The sequence below is a fragment of the Delphinus delphis genome, chromosome X (assembly GCF_949987515.2).
Source record: "Delphinus delphis chromosome X, mDelDel1.2, whole genome shotgun sequence".
Lineage (NCBI taxonomy): Eukaryota > Metazoa > Chordata > Mammalia > Artiodactyla > Delphinidae > Delphinus > Delphinus delphis.
In genome coordinates this window covers 54,416,289-54,436,944 of record NC_082704.1, presented here as the reverse complement: position 1 = coordinate 54,436,944, position 20,656 = coordinate 54,416,289, and the positions used below count along the sequence as shown (strand labels likewise).

Below are 20,656 nucleotides of genomic sequence, written 5' to 3'. Positions count from 1 at the left end.
GACATATCTTTATAATAAATTCTTAGCATTTTTCTCAGCAGTAGATATTCAGTATTTCAGAAATATGACAGAAAAAGGGAAAAGATAGATACTGGTATTATATGATTATTTATTGCAAAGTGATGATAATATGGCTGTCATTTAGACAGACCTCATGCTGTTAAGGGTGACAGAGAAAACTCAAATTCAGATAAGAATGTACTGTCAATGGTTTGAAATTGTATGTTTTGGAGAATCTTTCAACTTTTACTACTTACAGTAGCAAGAAATGAATCCAAATTTCAAAAATATTGTCACGTCACATACAAAAATGTTCTGTACTAGCCACAGCACACAGTTTATATGAAATTGAAGGATTTTTAAATTTGTTCCAAGAAACACAAAGTTATACCAGATAAATACAAGGACAACTTAAAAATCTGTGGGGTTCACAGGAGAGTATCAATAATTAAGATAAGTTTATCATTTAGAATTAAAAAATAATAGCAGACAAAACCCCATTTTCTTCCTGTCTTCAGCAAAATTCCTTTTAACCAGAGTCTTTTTCAAGTTATACAGACTAACAGCTTGCAAGAGTTTCTGCGACCCTGTCATCACACTCAGTGGGTCGTACAGGTGAGCACTGTGATTTCATTACATGTGACTTAATTCCCTATATATCTGAATTAATCTTTGAAACTCAATAATGTGATGTTCAGGTTTTAGCTATCGTGCTCTAAAGTGGCACACAGGGAATATATACATCTTGTAGCATTTTAATTTAGAAACAAATGTACTGGGACTTTGCTTGAGTTTTACATTTACCTACTGAAACATGTCAGCCTAATTCTTAGAATGATGTATGAGTCAGGGGCAATTTATTTGGGTAAGCCTGAAATGACTACTTAATTTTTAATTATTAAATATACTTTTAAGCAATAATTTTCCATTAATTCCAGATATAAACTTTTGGGCTTGACTTCATATCCTTTAGGGTGGTGATGATGATAATGATAAAAATGTAAAGTTGTTTTATTTTCCTAATTAGAGTGATGCTGATACATTGATACAACAGCTATAGAGCATGCCTGTCCATACTCACTCTTCTGTACTAGTGTTCATTGTATGTAAACTTGGTGGTCATGGAACCAAGGTATTCCTTTCTTGCTTTCCGGATGCTGCTCTGCTGTTTTCCCTCTACTTTTCTAATTATCCTTCCTGAAACTCCACCTTCTTTATTTTGGTTTTTGATAGCTTATTTTGGCAGCAGTGACAAGGGTCACTTGGAGAAGAAGATCCAAAAGGATCTTCAAGTAGGAAAGTCAGTTAAGAGACTCTTGAGATAAGTGATAGAGTAGCGAGGGTCCAAATGAAGGTGGTGACAGTGGGAATGGAAATGAAACAAATGCAAGGTCAATTCCAGAGACTCAGTCACTTTAGCAAGGATTGAAGAGATAGAGAGATGTCAATGATACTTATTAGATAGAGATCTTTGAGGACAAGAGCTCTGTTATCTCTGTTTTCTCAGTGCCTGCGAATGGCACCTGACACATATTGGGAACTCAAAACGTTCCAGTTAAAACAATTAAATTATGCAACTACCAGATATAGAGAGTAAAGAGACTAGATTTTTTTCATTGAATAAGGGTCAATTTAGTATTGGATATGAATATTGGATAAATTGGATACTGAAGATGCTGTAGATACCTCTGTGTATTAACTTGTTTTACACAAATAAACTGCTGACTCCTTATACTCTAGAACAGCACTATCTAATATAACTTTCTACAGTGAAGGAAATGATCAATATCTGTACCTCCCAATATGGTAGTCTCTAGCCATATGTAGCTTTTGAACACTTGAAACGTGTTTAGTGCAACTGAGGAGCTGAATTTTTAATCTTATTCCATTTTATCATATTAAAATTAAAATTTAAACAACCACATGTGAAGACTGGCTACTATATTGGAGAGTGTAGCCCTAGAGATCCATCAACAAACTGCCATTTTTACCTCTGAGGAAACTTGAAACTCCTAGCCTATAGCCTTAGGATGTGGTTGTTCCTATAGGCAACATTTCAAATCAAATAGAAGACAAGCTTGTTTAGAGACCTCTTCAACATTTTTGAATGGATACTTGTTATCTATTTTCTATAAATATCAGTTGAAACTCCAGAGACAGTGCATATTTTACATTACCTATCTGGACCAATCTAGAAAGTTGCAAAATGTTCACTTTTGTGAATGCATATAAGAAAACCAAATAAAAGCATAATAACAAAGTATGTAGATTGTAGCAGATCTGCACACATACTCCTAGCTTTCCATTCATATATTGCCACTTTTTTAAAATTGAGGAATAATTGACGTGTAACATTATATTAGTTTCAGGTGTACAGCATAATGATTTGTATACACTGCTAAATGATCACCACAATAAGTCTAGTTACCATCCATCACTATTCAAAGTTAAAAAATTTATTTCTTTGTGATGAGAACTTTTACTCTCTTAACAACTTTCAAATATGCCATAAAATATTATTAACTGTAGTCACCATGCTGTACATCACATCCTCATGACTAATTTATTTTATAACTGGAAATTTGTACATCTTGAACCCCTTTGTCCATTTTGCCTGCCCCGCCCACCCCCCATCCTGTCTGGCAACCACCAATATGTTCTCTGTATATATGACTTTTGCTTTGTTTTATTTTGTTGTTCGTTTTTTTTTTTTGCTGTTGTTGTTGCCTTTTAGATTCCATATATAAGTGAAATTATATGGTATTTATCTCCTTCTGCATGACATAATACCATCTAGATCCATCCATGTTGTCACAGATGGCAAGACTTCATTCTTTTTTCTGTCTAATCTTCCATTGTATTTGTATACCAATCTTCTTTGTCCATTAATCTATCAATGGACACTAAGATTGTTTCCATATCTTGGCTATTGTAAATAACGCTGCAATGAACAAAGAGGCACATATATCTTTTCAAATTATCTTTTCAAATTATCTTTTCAAAATTTCAAAAGAAATTTTGTTCTCTTCAGATAAATACCCAGAAGAGGAATTGCTGAATCATATGGTAGTTCTATTTTTAATTTTTTGAGGAACATCCATACTGTTATCCATACTGGCTGGACCAATTTACATTCCTACCAACAGGACATGACAGTTGCCTTTTCTCTACATCCTTGCCAGCATTTGTTATTTGATGTCTTTTTAAGAACAGCTTTTCTGACAGGTTTGAGGTGATATCTCATTGTGGTTGTGATTTGCATTTCCCTGATAAACAGTGAAGTTGGGCATCTTTTCATGTGCCTATTGGTCATCTGTATATCTTCTTTGGAAAAATGTCTATTCATGTCCTCTGGCCATTTCTTAATCCAGTTTTTTGTTTCTTTGAGGTTGAGTTTTATGAGTTCTTTGTATTTTTGGATATTAAATACTTATATATGATTTGCAATTTTTTTCCATTCAGTAGGTTGCTTTTTCATTTTTTGATGTTTTGTTTGCTGTGCAGAAGCTTTTTAGTTTGATAAAGTTCCACTTGTTTATTTTTGCTTTTGTTGCCTTTGCTTTTGGGGTCAGATCCAAATAATCATTTCCAAGACAAATGTCAAAGTGTTACTGCCTATGTTTCCTCCTAGAAGTTTTATGGTTTCAGGTCTCATATTCATGTCTTTAATCCATCTTGAGTTAATTTGTGTGTAAACTGTAAGATGGTAGTCTAGTTTTATTCTTTTGAATATGGCTGTCCAGTTTTCTTAGCACTATTTATTGAAGAGACTGTCCTTTCCCCATTGTGTATTCATACTTCTTTTGTCATACATTAATTGACCATGTGCATGGGATTATTTCTACACTCTTGATTCTGTTCCATTCATCTATGTGTCTGCTTTTATGCCAATACCATATTTTTTGATTATTGTAGCTTTGTAATATAGTTTGAAATCAGGGAGCATGATGCCCCCAACTTTGTTCTTCTTTCTCAAGATTGCTTCAGCTATTCAGGGTCTTTTTTGTATCCATAGAAATTTTAGGATCTTTTTGTTCTATTTCTGTGAAAAAAGTCATTGATTTTGAGAGGGAATGCATTGCATCTGTAAATTGCTTTGAGTAATATTGATATTTTAACCGTATGAATTCTTCCAATCCATAAGCACAGAATATCTTTCCATTTATTTGTGTCTTCTTCAATTTCTTTCATCAGTGTATTATAGTTTTCAGTGTATAGGTCTTCCATTTCCTTGGTCAAATTTACTTCTAGCCATATTATTCTTTTTCATGCACTAGTAAATAGAATTGTTTTCTCTGCAACCCAAGAAGAGAGGCCTTGGAAGAAACCAAATCTGTTGACACCTTGATCTTGGACTTCTAGCCTCCAGAACTGTGAGAAAATTAATTTTTGTTGTTTAATCTACACACTCCATGGTGTCTTAGTCCATTTGGTCGGCTATAACAGAAATTCCATAGATGGGTGCCTTATAAACAACAGGGAATTTATTTCTCACAGTTCTGGAAGCTGGAAGACCAAGATCAAGATGATGGTTGATTTAGTATCTGGTGAGGACCCACTTCTTGGTTCACAGACAACCATATTTTTGCTGTGTCCTCACATGGTATAAGGGAGCTCAGGATGTGCCCTTCACATAGTGGTAGAAAAAGGTTGACTCTAGATTACATTGGTTAAAAACAATTTTTTAGCTTTAAGTGCAGCTTTAAGTGCAGTAGATGTTATTACAGATTGGCACAAGGGCATAGGGAAATGTAAAGTTTGGGTCTTCCAAAGCCTCCATACTGAGTCATAAGTCAATTTGTATAGACTTTAAAATGGTAAGTAGTTTAGGTCAAAAGACAAAAATGTGTCCAGAGCTTCCTATGCAAATATCAAGGATGTCCCATACTCCTTTGTCACTCACTTCATATATAGTTGCCTTAAGAATGCAGGATAATTTCATGTATTTATACCTAGTGAAGATGGGCACAGCTGGTAACCAGCTTCCTTGTATCATTTTTAACCCAGTAGTTAAAAAGATGAGAATTGTTGGAAAAAGTTCGTCTAAAGTTCTCATAAAAGCAGACAAAAAAGCACCTGGAATCCTTTAATGCAGTTTAAAAATCATTTATATTCAAGTTATTTGGAATATGTAATATATAAAACATTAGACAATATCTAATGTACCATTTGTTATTGAAAACTGACTAAAGGATTTTCAATTTATAAAATAAATATTGACATAATCTCAGCTCTAGTATTGTTTCATGCTGTTGCTGCTGTGATGGTGCAATACCATGTTAATATCAATGGTATAATTTAGTGTCTTCTAAATGTATCTTTATTTGTCAATGTGTTGCTCATCATTTTACAAATTACAGTTCTGTAATGGTGAGATAATTCATATCTTAGACATAGTGCTAAAATGATGAAGTGTTTCTGTTGTTGCTCAGCAATTGATCTTCCAAAATTTTGCATTTTCTGGTATTAATCATGTTTATGGGCCCAATGTTACTATAAAGAATTCTCAGTGTTACAATGTGGTTACTTTCATCATTTATTAAGATACTCTCCTCATCCCCCTCTGCCATTCTTTTTCATTACAGCATAACAACGTCATATTGATTTTAATTGGAATTTCAAATTTGTGAATGTTAAATTATGTCAATGCACCAACCATAAAATACCTCCCCGCTCTTAGGCAGTGACTAAACAACAGCAAACATCTGGATGAAAAGAGAGAACAACTGGTGTAATCATAAGAGTGTTGCATGATATAGGAGCACTTCAATACATAAGGCAAATACTAACAGCCATAAAAGGGGAAATCGACAGTAACACATTCATAGTAGGGGACTTAAACACACCACTTTCACCAATGGACAGATCATCCAAAATGAAAATAAATAAGGAAACACAAGCTTTAAATGATACATTAAACAAGATGGACTTAATTGATATTTATAGGACACTCCATCCAAAAACAACAGAATACACATTTTTCTCAAATGCTCATGGAACATTCTCCAGGATAGATCATATCTTGGGTCACAAATCAAGCCTTGGTAAATTTAAGAAAATTGAAATTGTATCAAGTATCTTTTCTGACCACAACGCCATGAGACTAGATATCAATTACAGGAAAAGATCTGTAAAAAATACAAACACATGGAGGTTAAACAATACACTACTTAATAATGAAATGATCACTGAAGAAATCAAAGAGGAAATCAAAAAATACCTAGAAACAAATGACAATGGAGACACAACAACCCAAAACCTATGGGATGCAGCAAAAGCAGTTCTAAGGGGGAAGTTTATAGCAATACAAGCCCACCTTAAAAGCAGGAAACATCTCGAGTAAACAACCTAACTTTGCACCTCAAGCAATTAGAGAAAGAAAAACAAAAAAAAAACCAAAGCTAGCAGAAGGAAAGAAATCATAAAAATCAGATCAGAAATAAATGAAAAAGAAATGAAGGAAACAATAGCAAAGATCAATAAAACTAAAAGCTGGTTCTTTGAGAAGATAAACAAAATAGATAAACCACTAGCCAGACTCATCAAGAAAAAAAGGGAGAAGACTCAAATCAATAGAATTAGAAATGAAAAAGGAGAGGTAACAACTGACACTGCAGAAATAAAAAAGATCATGAAGGATTACTACAAGCAACTCTATGCCAATAAAATGGACAATCTGGAAGAAATGGACAAATTCTTAGAAATGCACAACCTGCCAAGACTGAATCAGGAAGAAATAGAAAATATGAGTAGACAAATCACAAGCAGTGAAATTGAAACTGTGATTAAAAATCTTCCAACAAAGAAAAGCCCAGGAACAGATGGCTTCACAGGCGAATTCTATCAAACATTTAGAGAAGAGCTAACACCTATCCTTCTCAAACTCTTCCAAAATATAGCAGAGGGAGGAACACTCCCAAACTCCTTCTATGAGGTCACCATCACCTTGATACCAAAACCAGACAAGGATGTCACAAACAAAGAAAACTACAGGGCAATATCACTGATGAACATAAATGCAAAAATCCTCAACAAAATACTAGCAAACAGAATCCAACAGCACACTAAAAGGATCATACACCATGATCAAGTGCGGTTTATTCCAGGAATGCAAGGATTCTTCAATATATGCAAATCTATCAATGTGATAAACCATATTAAAAAATTGAAGAAGAAAAACCATATGATCATCTCAATAGATGCAGAGAAAGCTTTTGACAAAATTCAACACCCATTTATGATAAAAACCCTGCAGAAAGTAGGTATAGAGGGAACTTTCCTCAACATAATAAAGGCCATATATGACAAGCCCACAGCAAACATCATCCTCAATGGTGAAAAACTGAAAGCATTTCCACTAAGATCAGGAACAAGACAAGGTTGCCCACTCTCACCACTCTTATTCAACATAGTTTTGGAAGTTTTAGCCACAGCAATCAGAGAAGAAAAGAAAATAAAAGGAATCCAAATCGGAAAAGAAGAAGTAAAGCTGTCACTGTTTGCAGATGACATGATCCTATACATAGAGAATCCTAAAGATGCTACCAGAAAACTACTAGAGCTAATCAATGAATTTGGTAAAGTGGCAGGATACAAAATTAATGCATGGAAATCTCTGGCATTCCTATATAGTAATGATGAAAAATCTGAAAGTGAAATCAAGAAAACACTCCCATTTAACATTGCAACAAAAAGAATAAATATATAGGAATAAAGCTACCTAAGGAGACAAAAGACCGCTATGCAGAAAATTATAAGACACTGATGAAAGAAATTAAAGATGATACAAATAGATGGAGAGATATACCATGTTCTTGGATTGGAAGAATCAACATTGTGAAAATGATTCTACTACCCAAAGCAATCTATAGATTCAATGCAATCCCTATCAAACTACCACTGGCATTTTTCACAGAACTAGAACAAAAACTTTTGCAAATTGTATAGAAGCACAAAAGACCCCGAAGAGCCAAAGCAATTTTGAGAACGAAAAAAGGAACTGGAGGAATCAGGCTCCCTGACTTCAGACTATACTACAAAGCTACAGTTATCAAGACAGTATGGTACTGGCACAAAAACAGAAATATAGATCAATGGAACAGCATAGAAAGCCCAGAGATAAACCCACGCACATATGGACACCTTATCTTTGATAAAGGTGGCAGGAATGTACAGTGGAGAAAGGACAGCCTCTTCAATAAGTGGTGCTGGGAAAACTGGACAGGTACATGTAAAAGTATGAGATTAGATCACTCCCTAACACCATACACAAAAATAAGCTCAAAATGGATTAAAGACCTAAATGTAAGGCCAGAAACTATCAATCTCTTAGAGGAAAACATAGGCAGAACACTCCATGACATAAATCACAGCAAGATCCTTTCTGACCCACCTCCTAGAATAATGGAAATAAAAACAAAAATAAACAAATGGGACCTAATGAAACTTCAAAGCTTTTGCACAGCAAAGGAAACCGTAAACAAGACCAAAAGACAACCCTCAGAATGGGAGAAAATATTTGCAAATGAAGCAACTGACAAAGGATTAATCTCCAAAATTTACAAGCAGCTCATGCATCTCAATAACAAAAAAGCAAACAACCCAATCCAAAAATGGGCAGAAAACCTAAATAGACATTTCTCCAAAGAAGATATACAGACTGCCAACAAACACATGAAAGAATGCTCAACATCATTAATCATTAGAGAAATGCAAATCAAAACTACAATGAGATATCATCTCACACCAGTCAGAATGGCCATCATCAAAAAATCTAGAAACAATAAATGCTGGAGAGGATGTGGAGAAAAGGGAACCCTCTTGCACTGCTGGTGGGAATGTGAATTGGTTCAGCCACTATGGAGAACAGTATGGAGGTTCCTTAAAAAACTACAAATAGAACTACCATATGACCCAGCAATCCCACTACTGGGCATATACCCTGAGAAAACCGAAATTCAAAAAGAGTCATGTACCAAAATGTTCATTGCAGCTCTATTTACATTAGCCCAGAGATGGAAGCAACCTAAGTGCCCATCATCGGATGAATGGATAAAGAAGATGTGGCACATATATACAATGGAATATTACTCAGCCATAAAAAGAAACGAAATTGAGCTATTTGTAATGAGGTGGATAGACCTAGAGTCTGTCATACAGAGTGAAGTAAGTCAGAAAGAAAAAGACAAATACCGTATGCTAACACATATATATGGAATTTAAGGGAAAAAAATGTCATGAAGAACCTAGGGGTAAGGCAGGAATAAAGATGCAGACCTCCTAGAGAACAGTCTTGAGGTTATGGGGAGGGGGAAGTGTGAGCTGTGACAGGGCGAGAGAGAGTCATAGACATATACACACTAACAAACGTAGTAAGGTAGATAGCTAGTTGGAAGCAGCCGCATGGCACAGGGATATTGGCTTGGCGCTTTGTGACAGCCTGGAGGGGTGGGATAGGGAGTGTGGGAGGGAGGGAGACACAAGAGGGAAGACATATGGGAACATATGTTTATGTATGACTGATTCACTTTGTTATAAAGCAGAAACTAACACACCATTGTAAGGCAATTATACCCCAATAAAGATGTTAAAAAAAAAAAGAGTGTTGCATGTTTTCAATAAACACACCAAACCTCAACATGATCAAGGGAATGATTTCTGGTCCATTAAGCCAATCTATCAATTCAACTAATTTGCCTATCTTTGAGCTTCCATGCATGTTAACTGAATGGCTTAAAGCAGAAACTGAAAAATTAGCTACTTATTTCTTCCCTGTTTGATTGGAAAAACTTTGTTTTTATAAGTATGACCAAGTACTCCTCGGCCTTTATATATGCTGATGGAGAATCTAGTGTTTCCTTGTCTGAAACTTGTCTAATTGGAAATTGGCCAAGTCTCCCACTTTTGGATTAGAAATTGACTTTGGCCACAAGACGACTTGAAAGTGTCTAGCAGAGGGGATTGATTCCCAGAAGTGGGATAAGAGCAGATGAATGGGTAAAAAGGTTAAAAAACCAAAGCAAACAAACAAATAAAAACCTCCCAGAGATTCTAGCAGTTTGCTTAAATAAATTTTAAATCCTCAGGGAGAACACCACTTTGCCTTGAAAATATTTCCCTAAAAAGTCTACAACTCTAAAAACTGATTTTGCAAATGTGATACTTGAAAGCAATAGTATAAACTAAGTAAATACTCTATTTTATAAATAAAAACATTCAACCTCTTTGACCCAGAAATCACACTCTAGGGAATTGATTGAGTCTAAGGAAATATTCAAATGAATGTTTTTATTACAGTAAATTTATAATAGTGACAAATTTGAAACAAACGTATAATCCAATGTTTAATAAATTATAGTACATTAACTCAGTAGACTGCTATGTAGCCATTACACTTTGTAAATCTGATACCTGAAGCAACATGGCAGAGATGTTTATAATGTATAAATGAGTATCTATATGAACAAAGCCTAGGAGGGAACTCAAAGAAGTGAAAAAAATTTACAATGTTGAATGTTAGGAATATGAGCACCTTGATTTCTTTCTACTTTTTTCTTAAGCCAGTAAGTGCACATATTTTACAGAATGCCCAAGATCCCCAGGCCTAAATCTCTCTACAAAACAGGGTCAATGTTTTGGCAATCAGATGGGATAGAGTCAGCCATGTGGAGATGCTAATGTCACAATTCCAGCATGGGAATAAGAACAGAACCACTGATCTCTGAATTAATGAAATACATCAAGTGAATAGATGGAGCTGCCCACACAACCATTTTGTTTTCTAAAGCAAGACTGTGTGCTACTGCAGTGATTGGAATTCAACCCCTACCCCTCTGTTTAAAGTATTCTTCTTAAAAAGATGCCCTGGAAATAATTTTGTGGCTGTTTCCTATATGCTTTTAAGCAATGGTTCTGCCCCACAGTATGCTAAGTGCCAGATGAAATAGCTATGCCACTGTAGATTATTATGATGATATAGTATAGTAGTCTGCATTTATGCATACTTTACTTCACTCTCTAGCATGGATGATCAAAGTAAAGCACAATTTCAAATTAAGAGCTGTGGTTTTATGTTTTATCCCTCTTATTTTGTATAAAAGCCTGCTGTGTATGAAGAGATTAACTTTTTGAGGGCTGGATCTGAAAACAAAATAACTGATCATTTTGTATCTTACCACATATTTTTGCATGTCATCATGCTCTTATGAATGTGTTCTTTTTGAGTGAATAGCAACTGCTTTTCATTAAGATATAGCACACATATGTTAGAGGGTTGGAAGGAGAGGCAGTAGTGTTCAGTTAAAGGCCTTCAAAATATAAATGCTTTCAAAAGTTATTCATTATGCTTCCAGATTTTTTAGACTACCTGTAAGGCAAGTGAGCCTATATTATTAGTGAAAGCTGTTTAGTTTTCCCAGAGTCAGCTTAAATCCAAGGCTATTGAAAGTTTTTGAAACCATCATAAAAAATGAGTCACTTATGTTTAATAATAATTTTCTATATAGTAATATTAATAATTACAACCCTAAAAAGGGAGTTTAAAAATCCTTCTCATGGAAAGTTGTTAACTTGCAATCTGTTTATATGAATGTTTTTCAGGTGGAAGTGACTCTTCCTGGGATAAGGATAAGATGCAGTCTCCTCTTGCTGCTCCTGGACCCCAACATGGAATTGCTCATGCAGCCCTGGCTGGCCAGTCAGGCCTTGGAGGAGCTCCTACCCTCAATCCACTGCAGCAGAACCAGCTGCTGGCCAATAGTATGTATACTGTACTTACCAAATTTGGTGTGTAAGAAAAATACCACCCAAGACCCACTGAACAACTTGTAATACCAGGGATGGTTTATTTCTCTTCGATAAGGTTTAACAATTTGAAGTTAGGAAGGTAGATAAAGAGGAATTCATTTGAAAGGGTGAGGTTTTTAGAACAGAGATATATTGAGTGGCCGTATAGCAGAGTAGAGGTACACAGGAGGCTATGTAAGAGAGTAGTTAAGAATTCTGGCTATAGTCACATAAACTTGGGTTTGAATTCCACATCTTTTGAATTCTGTATCACTGTCTGGCTCTGGAGAAGTCAGATAACTTTTCCAAGTCTCAGTTTCCACAACTGAAAAATAGGAATAAAAGTACACCTAGGCATTAAGGTTATTGAGAAGGCTAAAAATAATTAAGGAAAAACTGTTAGCAGTGACTTGCATATAGTAAGTACTTATTACTCAGTAGTCAAACTACAGCTGAATTATACAAATTCAGGTTTAGATAATGTCTTTAGGAGCTTCAAAGACTCAGAAATCTTTCTGTAGGAAAGCAGGCCTTATATATCTTGCTTAGCTAAAATCTTACTTTCCTTACAGACAGAAAATCTGGGATAAGAATTCCATTATTCCTTTCTCTGAGACTTTCATCCCCCCACTAGAATTAAGGCAACAGAGGAATTCTGAGATATTTTAACATGATGTCCTAAATCTTAATGAAATTCATCAGTCATTAAGCATATAAAATAAGTTATGGTTTCATCCTTTAAGGAGATTATAATCTAAAGGGTGAAATGTCTCATAAAAAATGTAATGTTAAGCAAAGACAAATAAAATGAATGTCAGAAAAGTTGTAAATATTATAAATCAAAACCAACTGATTAAGATAGACTTATGTCATAAAGAGGGGAAACCTAGAGGACTTCTTGTTTCTGGTCTGACATGTAAAGAGCTTATAAGTTGTCATTCTTGTCCTCACAACAAGAAAAAAGTGGACAGTCTGAAAATCAATAGCTCTTTTAAATCCATCAGAGATTGAGTACACGGGGTACAGTTAACCCCCAAACTGGATAGATTGGCAGATACAGAGAATCACAGATTATAGGGAGCAGAAGCCAGAGCTAGAGCCTGGTAGAAGTATTTAAAGAGTAATTGAGTTATTTCTGAAGATTCAGAGTGAATCTAGCTTGAGAGATAAAGACTCCTGGGGGCCCACACTTAGGGGGTCCCTACAGTTTCATGAGTTTTACCTCCAGAACCATATGAAGTTCTCAGGATGAAGACTTGAGAAAGTTGTCCTCATGCTTCTAGAAGAGGAGAGAAAAAATAACCATTTCAAAATATGTCCAGAATGTTCTGTCCTCCTTAACAGAGGCCCATCCTCAAAGGAAACTACTTTACCAGAGCTTAAACTATTTACTTTCACCACAGCCTGACTTGGGGGAAGGGATACAGTAAACTCCAGTACCCTGTAGACATTGATGCGAGGGAATAGAGATACAAAACTCCAGCCCCTTTAGTTTTTCATGTGGGGAAAGAGAAATACTCAACTCTAGTCCCCTCTAGTCTTCCTGTCTCACCTAAGAGGGCAAAAAGGCAGAAAAGAACTTGTGAAAGTCACAGCCCAAGGCCACAGTCTCACTAGGAGACTGAGACTTGATCACAGGATTATAGGCCATTTCTTCTCTCTACACATTAGGGCTCTGCCTAATAACAGGATGTTACAACTGAAAGAACAGAATGCCTCAGAAAACCTCTAGGTAAAAACAAAGACAACAGGGAAGATAGGAAAATATAGCTGCTAATATGACAACTACAGCAAACAGTAAACAGTCTAACTCCTTGCCAATAAACATAAAATTTCCCAATAAAGGTCTGTTTATGTCACTTCCCTTTACCCAATACACAATTTCTGGCTTTAAACAAGAAAATTGCAAGGCATGTAAAAGGCAAAAAACACAGTATGAAGAGAGAAAGCAAGTGACAGTACCAGAATTACATATAGCAGATATTTTAGAATTATCAGACTAGGAATTTTAAATAACTATGATTAATATACTAAGAGAATGGGAAAAGTGGAAAACAAAAGTATTCATGGAAATTTTAAGCAGAGAAAGGGAAAATCTAAGCATCAAAAGGAAATACTGAAAATCAAAAATACTCCAATAAAATGAAAAATGCCTAAGATGGGCTCATCAGGGTCAAGGCAAGGATTAGGAAACTTGGAGATATGTCAAAAGAAACTTCCCAAACTGAAAAAACAAAGCAAAAATGAATGAAAAAAAAAACAGAACAGCATATCCAAGAACTGTGTGGCAATTACAAAAGGTGTAGCACACATGTAATGGAAATACTAGAAGGACAAGATTGAGGGAAAGGAAGAGAAGAAATATTTGAAGTAACAATGGCCGAAAATTTTCCCAGATTAATGAGAGATTCCAAACTACAGACCCAGAAAGCTTACAAAACACTAAGAAAGATACATATTAACAAATCTACTGCTATGCATATTATAGTCAAAATGGAAAATCAAAAAGAAAAAATCTTGAAGGAAGACAGAGAGAAAAAAAAACTCCTTACACGTACAGGAACAAAGAGAATAATTACTTTAGACTTACTTTCAGAAACCAGGCATTGAAGAATAGAGTGGTGTGAAATTGTTGGTGATGAAAGAACACATTCCACCAACCTAGAATTTTGTATCCAGTGAAATTTTCCTTTAAAAGTGAGGAAATAAAGACTTCCTCAGATGAACAAAAGTTAAAGGAATTTGTTACCATACCACCAGATCTGCCCTGTAAAAAATGTTAAAAGAAAGTCTTCAGAGAGAAGGAAAATGGTATAGGTCAGAAAGTTGGATCTACAGAAAGAAAGGATGAGAGTTAGAGAAGGAATAAATTAAGGTAAATTATATGTGTGTGTGTGTGTGTGTGTGTGTGTGTGTGTGTGTGTGTGTGTATATTCTTAATCGAACAAATAAACTGTTCCAAATAACAATAACAATGATATATTGGGTGATTATACTTTATGGATAAGTGAATAAGTGATATAAATGACAGTGATATTATAAAGGACAGGAGGGAGGAATTGGAAATACTCTGCTATAAGGTAACTTCACCACCCATGAAATGGCTTAGTGTCATTTGAAAGCAGATTTAAATAAGTTGTAAAATGTATATTACAAACTCCAGGGAAATCACTTATTTTTTTTAAAAAATAAGTATAATTAACATGATAAAAGAGGAGAGAAAAATGAGTCATATAAAATGGTCAGTTAACACCAGAGAAAACAACAAAAGAGTGGAAGACAAGACTTAAAAAAAAGAAAAAACAAGGACATGAATAGAAAACAGTAACAAATATGATAGCTACCTATCCAACTATCATAATCACTTTAAATATGATTGGTCTAAATACACCAATTAAAGACATAGACTGGCCTATGAATATTAGTGACCTGAGTTATTGATGATTTTGCTTGTACTCAAAATACTTCTTGTGTAATCAGGTATCAAGTAAAAGAAAAGCAAAAAAAAGCAAAAGCAGCAACAGCAAAAAGTAAAAATAATGGAGACACAGTAGATAAGAAAACTCAGGAGCCAGCCATGCTGAGAACCACCCTCCCACCAGTGGGCTGGCACAATCCCTGGGACTGCCTGAGCAGTGCAGCCAGCCCAGCCCTACACACCAGTGAGCTTGAAGCCATTGCACAAGGAAAGGCCTGGCAGCCAAATGGGCTGGTGACTAACCTCACCTACCAGTGTGCCCATAGTAGTTGAACCGATCACAACAGAAGGGCTCATGCAGCCCACACAGAAGTCACTCCTAGAGCACATAGCTCTGCCAACCAGAAGGTTTATGCTGCTGTGCCCCATAAGACGTCTCCTATAAAAGGCCAATTTTCCAAAATCAGGAAATGTAACCAACCTACTTAATACATAGAAATATACATAGAAAATTAGGCAAAGTGAGGAGACAGAGGAATGTGTTCCAAACAGAGAAACAAGACAAAACCACAGAAGAAGAACATAGCAAAGTGGAAACAAGCAATCTACCCAATAAAGAGTTCAACTTAATAATCATAAAGATGCTCAATGAAGTCAGGAGAAGAATAGATGATCACAGTGAGAAGCTTTACAAATAGTTAGAAAATATAAAGAAGAACTAAACAGAAATGTAGAATACAATAACCTAAATAAAAAAATGCACTAGAAGGGATCAATAGTAGATTAGATGATACAGAGGAATGCATTGGCAAAATGGAAGACAGAGTAGTGGAAATCACTCAAGCTGAACAGAAAAAAAGGAAAATAATTTTAAAAAATGAGAACAGTTTAGAAGACATCTGGGACAACATCAAGCATTCTAACATCAGCATGCTGGGGGGGGGGCAGGAGGAAAAGAGAGGGCAGAGAATTTATTTGAATAAATAATAGCTGAAAACTTCCCTACCCTGGGAAAGGAAATGGACATCCAGGTCGAGGAAGCACAGATAGTTCCAGACAAGGTGAAACCAAACAGATCCACACCAAGACAAATTATAATTAAAATGACAAAAAATAAAGAGAAAATCTTAAAAACAGTAATATGCAAGCAGCTGGTTAACTTGAAGGGAACTTCCATAAAACAATCAGACCCTTATCAGCAGAAACTTTGCAGGCCAGAAATGACTGGCATGATGAAAGTGATTAATGGCAAAACCCTACAACCAAGAATAAACAATCTGGTAAGGCTGTCGTTCATATTTGAAGGAGAGATAGTTTTACAGACAAGCAAAAACTAAAGAGTTCAGCACCACTAAAACTGCTTTGCAAGAAATGTTAAAAGAACTCCTTTAAGTGGAAAAGACCACAACTAGAAATATAAAAATTAAGAAAGGAAATGTCTCATTGGTAAAGGCAAACATACAGGAAAGGTAGTAGATCAACCACTTAAAAGCTGGTAGTAAGGTTAAAAGATAAAAGTAGTAAAATCATCTATATCCACAATAAGTAGTTAGGTGATATACAAAACAAAAAAAAAAAGTAAAATATGACATTAAAAACATTACCTGTGAAGGATGGAGAATAAAATGCAGGGTTGTTAGAATCTGTTTGAACTTAAGAGATCATCCACTTAATATATGAACCACATGGTAAAGACAAACCAAAAACCTATAATAGATACACACACAAAAGGAGAAAGTGTTCAAATATAACATTAAAGATAGTCATCAAATCACAAGGGAAGAGAGCAAAAGGTAAGAAAGGAACAAAAGAGAACTTCAAAAACAATCAGAAAACAAAATGACAGTAAGTACATATCTATCAATAATTACTTTAAATGTAAATGGACTAAATATTCCAACCAAGAGAAACAGGTTTGGTTATACTGATTAAAAAACAAGACTCATACATATGCTGCTTATAAGAGACTCACTTCAGATCTAAAGACACATACAGACTGAAACTGAGAGAATGGGGAAAGGTACTTCATGCAGATGGAAATGAAGAAAACTGGGATAGCAATACTTATATCAGACAACACAGACTTTAAAACAAAGACTGTAGCAAGAGAAAGAAGGGCATTACATAATTATAAAAGGATCAATCCAACAAGTAGATATAACAATTATAAATATATGTGAACTCAATATAAGAGCACCCAAATACATAGCAAATACTATCAAACATAAAGGGAGAAATTGACAGTAACAAAATAATAGTAAGTGACATTTACACCCCATTTACATCAGTGGATCTATCACTCAGACAAAAATCAATAAGGAAACATTGGCCTTAAATGACACATTAGATCAGATGGAATTAAAAGATACATACATAGAACATGCCATCCAAAACCTGCAGAATAACGTTCTTTTCAAGTGCACATGGAACAGTTTCCAGGATAGATCACATGCTGGGCCACAAACAAGTCCCAATAAATTTAGCAAGGTTGAAATCATATCAAGCATCTTTTCCCACCACAACGCTATGAAACTAGAAATCAGCCATAATGAAATGAACTGCAAGAACACAAAAATGTGGAGGCTACACAATATGCTACTGAACAATCAATGTGTCACTAAGAAATTCAAAGAGGAAATTAAAAATACCTGGAGACAAATGGAAATGGAAAAAAAATCAAAATCTATGGAAAACAAAAGCAATTCTAAGAGGGTTGTTTATAGTGATATAAGTCCATTCCTGGAAAGAAGAAAAATCTTAAACAACTTAACCTTACACATAAAGGAACTAGGAAAAAAAACCAAAGTTAGTAGAAAGAAAGAAATAATAAAGATCAGAGCAGAAGTAAATGATATAGAGACAAAAATAGTAAAGATCAAGGAAACTAAGAGTTGGTTCTGTTAAAAGGTAAACAACATTGTTAAATCTTTAGGCAGACCCATGAAGAAAAAAAGAGAGAAGACCCAACTAAATAAAATCAACAATGAAAAAGGAGAATTTAAACCAATATCACAGAAATACAAAGGATCCTAAGAGTTTACCTCAAACAATTACATGTCAATAAAATGGACAGCCTAGAAGAAATGGAAAAATTTCTAGAAATGTACAATCTCCCAGGATTGACTCTGAAAGAAATAGAAAATATGACCAGTAAGGAAATCAAATTAATAATAGAAAAACTCCCAACAAATAGAAGTCCAGTACCAGATGGCTTCACAGGTGAATTCTACCATACATTTAAAGAAGAGTGAATGCCTATCATTCTCAAACTATTCCAAAATATTGAAAAGGAAGGAATGCTTCTGAACTAATTCCATGAAGCCAATGTCACACTTATACCAAAATCAGACAAAGACACCACAAAAAATAAAATTAGAGGCCAATATCACTGTTGAACATAGATGCAAAAATTCTCAACAAAATATTAGCAAACTGAATCAGCAATTGATTAAAAAGATCATATACCATGATCAAGTGGAATTTATTACAGGGATACAAGGATGGCTCAATATCTGAAACTCAGTCAACATAATACACCACATTAGCAAAACAAAAGATAAAAATCATCTCAATAGATGCAGAAAAAGCTTTTGATAAAATCCAACATCCATTTATGATTAAAAACTCTTAATAATATTGGTATAGAGGGAAGATATCTCAACATAATGAAGGCCATATATTACAAACCTACATCCAACAGAGTACACAATGGTGAAAAGCTCATAACACTTCATCTAAGGTCAGGAACAAGACAAAGATACCCACTCTTGCCACTTTTATTCAAGATCGTTCTAGTTACAGCAATCAGATAAGAAAAAATAAATAAAAGGAACCCAAATTGCAAGGGAAGTAAAAACTCACTGTTTGTAAATGATGTGATACTATATAGAGAACACTCTTAAGATACCACCCAAAACTATTAGAGCTAAAAAACAAATTCAGTAAATTTGTAGGAAACAAAATTAATATACAGAAATCTATTGCATTTATATACACTAACAATGAACTATCTGAAAGAGAAGTTAAGAAAACAATTTCATTTGCAATTGCATTAAAAAGAATGAAATACCTAGGAATAAGCCAAACCAAGAAGTTAAACGTTTTGTACTCAGGAAACTGTAAGATATTGATGAAAGAAATTGAAGATGATACAAACAAATAGAAGGAAACGCTATGCTCATGGATTGGAAAAATTAATATTGTTAAAATGACCATACTACCCAAGGCAATCTACAGATTCAATGCAGACTCTATCAAAATACCCATGGCATTTTTCACAGAACTAGAACAAATAATTTTCAAATTTATATGGAAACACAAAAGACCCCAAAACAATCTTGAGAAAGAAAAACAAAGCTGGAGGTGTCATGCTCCCTGATTCCAAGATGTACTTCAAAGCTACAGTAATCCAAACAGTATGGTACTGGCACAAGAACAGACACATAGATTAATGAAACAGAATAGGGAGCCCAGATATGATCCGAGACTCACATGGTCAATAAATCTCTGGCAAAGGAGGCAAAGTTTACAATGGGAAAAAGACAGCCTCTTCAGTAAATGGTGTTGGGAAACTGGACAGTTACATGGAAAAGAATCAAACTGGACTACTTTCTCACACAATATACAAAAATAAACTCAAAACAGATTAAAGACTTAAAAGTAAAACCTGAAACATAAAACTCTTATAAAAATCATAGGCAGTAAGTTCTTTGACATCAATCTTAGCAATATATTTTTGGATATGTGTCCTCAGGCAAGAGAAACAAAAGCAAAAATAATCAATTGTGACTACCTAAAACTAAAAAACTTCTGCACAGTGAAGGAAACTATTAATAAAAGAAAAGTCTGCCTACTGAATGGGAGAAGATATTTATATAAGATATATCTGATAAGGCATTAATATCCAAAACATACAAAGGACTCATTCAGCTCAACATCAAAAAATCACCTGATTAAAAAATGGGCAGTGGACTTGAATAGACATTTTTCCAAAGAAGACATGCAGGTGGCCAACAGATGCATGAAAGTATGCTCAACATCACTAATCATCAGGGAAATGCAAATCAAAACCAAAATGAGATCTCACCTCATGCCTGTCAAAAAGATAAGAAGTAACAAATATTGGCAAGGATTTGGAGAAAAGGAACCCTCATGCACTGTTGATGGAATGTTAATTGGTGTAGCCACTATGTAAAATGATATGGACATTCCTCAAAAAATTGAAAATAGAACTACCATACCATCCAGCAGTTCCACTCCTGGGTATTTATCTGAGGAAACCAAAAATACTAATTTGAAAGAAAAAATATGTACCTAACTGTTCATAGCAGCATTATTTATAGTAGCCAAGATAATGGAAGCCACCTAAATGTCTACAACTGATGAATGGTTAAAGAAGAGGTGAAATATTACTCAGCACTTGAGATCTTGCCATTTCAAGTGCTGAATATTACT

The 20,656-nt window shown here is 34.7% G+C and overlaps 1 protein-coding gene across 1 annotated transcript in view; it reads left to right on the top strand.

Annotated features, from left to right (window-relative positions):
* Nucleotides 1–20,656, top strand: part of DACH2 (dachshund family transcription factor 2) — a 638,130-nt gene that overhangs the window by 461,004 nt on the left and 156,470 nt on the right. Inside the window, exon 5 of the mRNA XM_060002017.1 lies at nt 11,599–11,757. Coding sequence (XP_059858000.1) covers nt 11,599–11,757 — 159 coding nt within the window. The remainder of the gene's footprint in view (nt 1–11,598; nt 11,758–20,656) is intronic.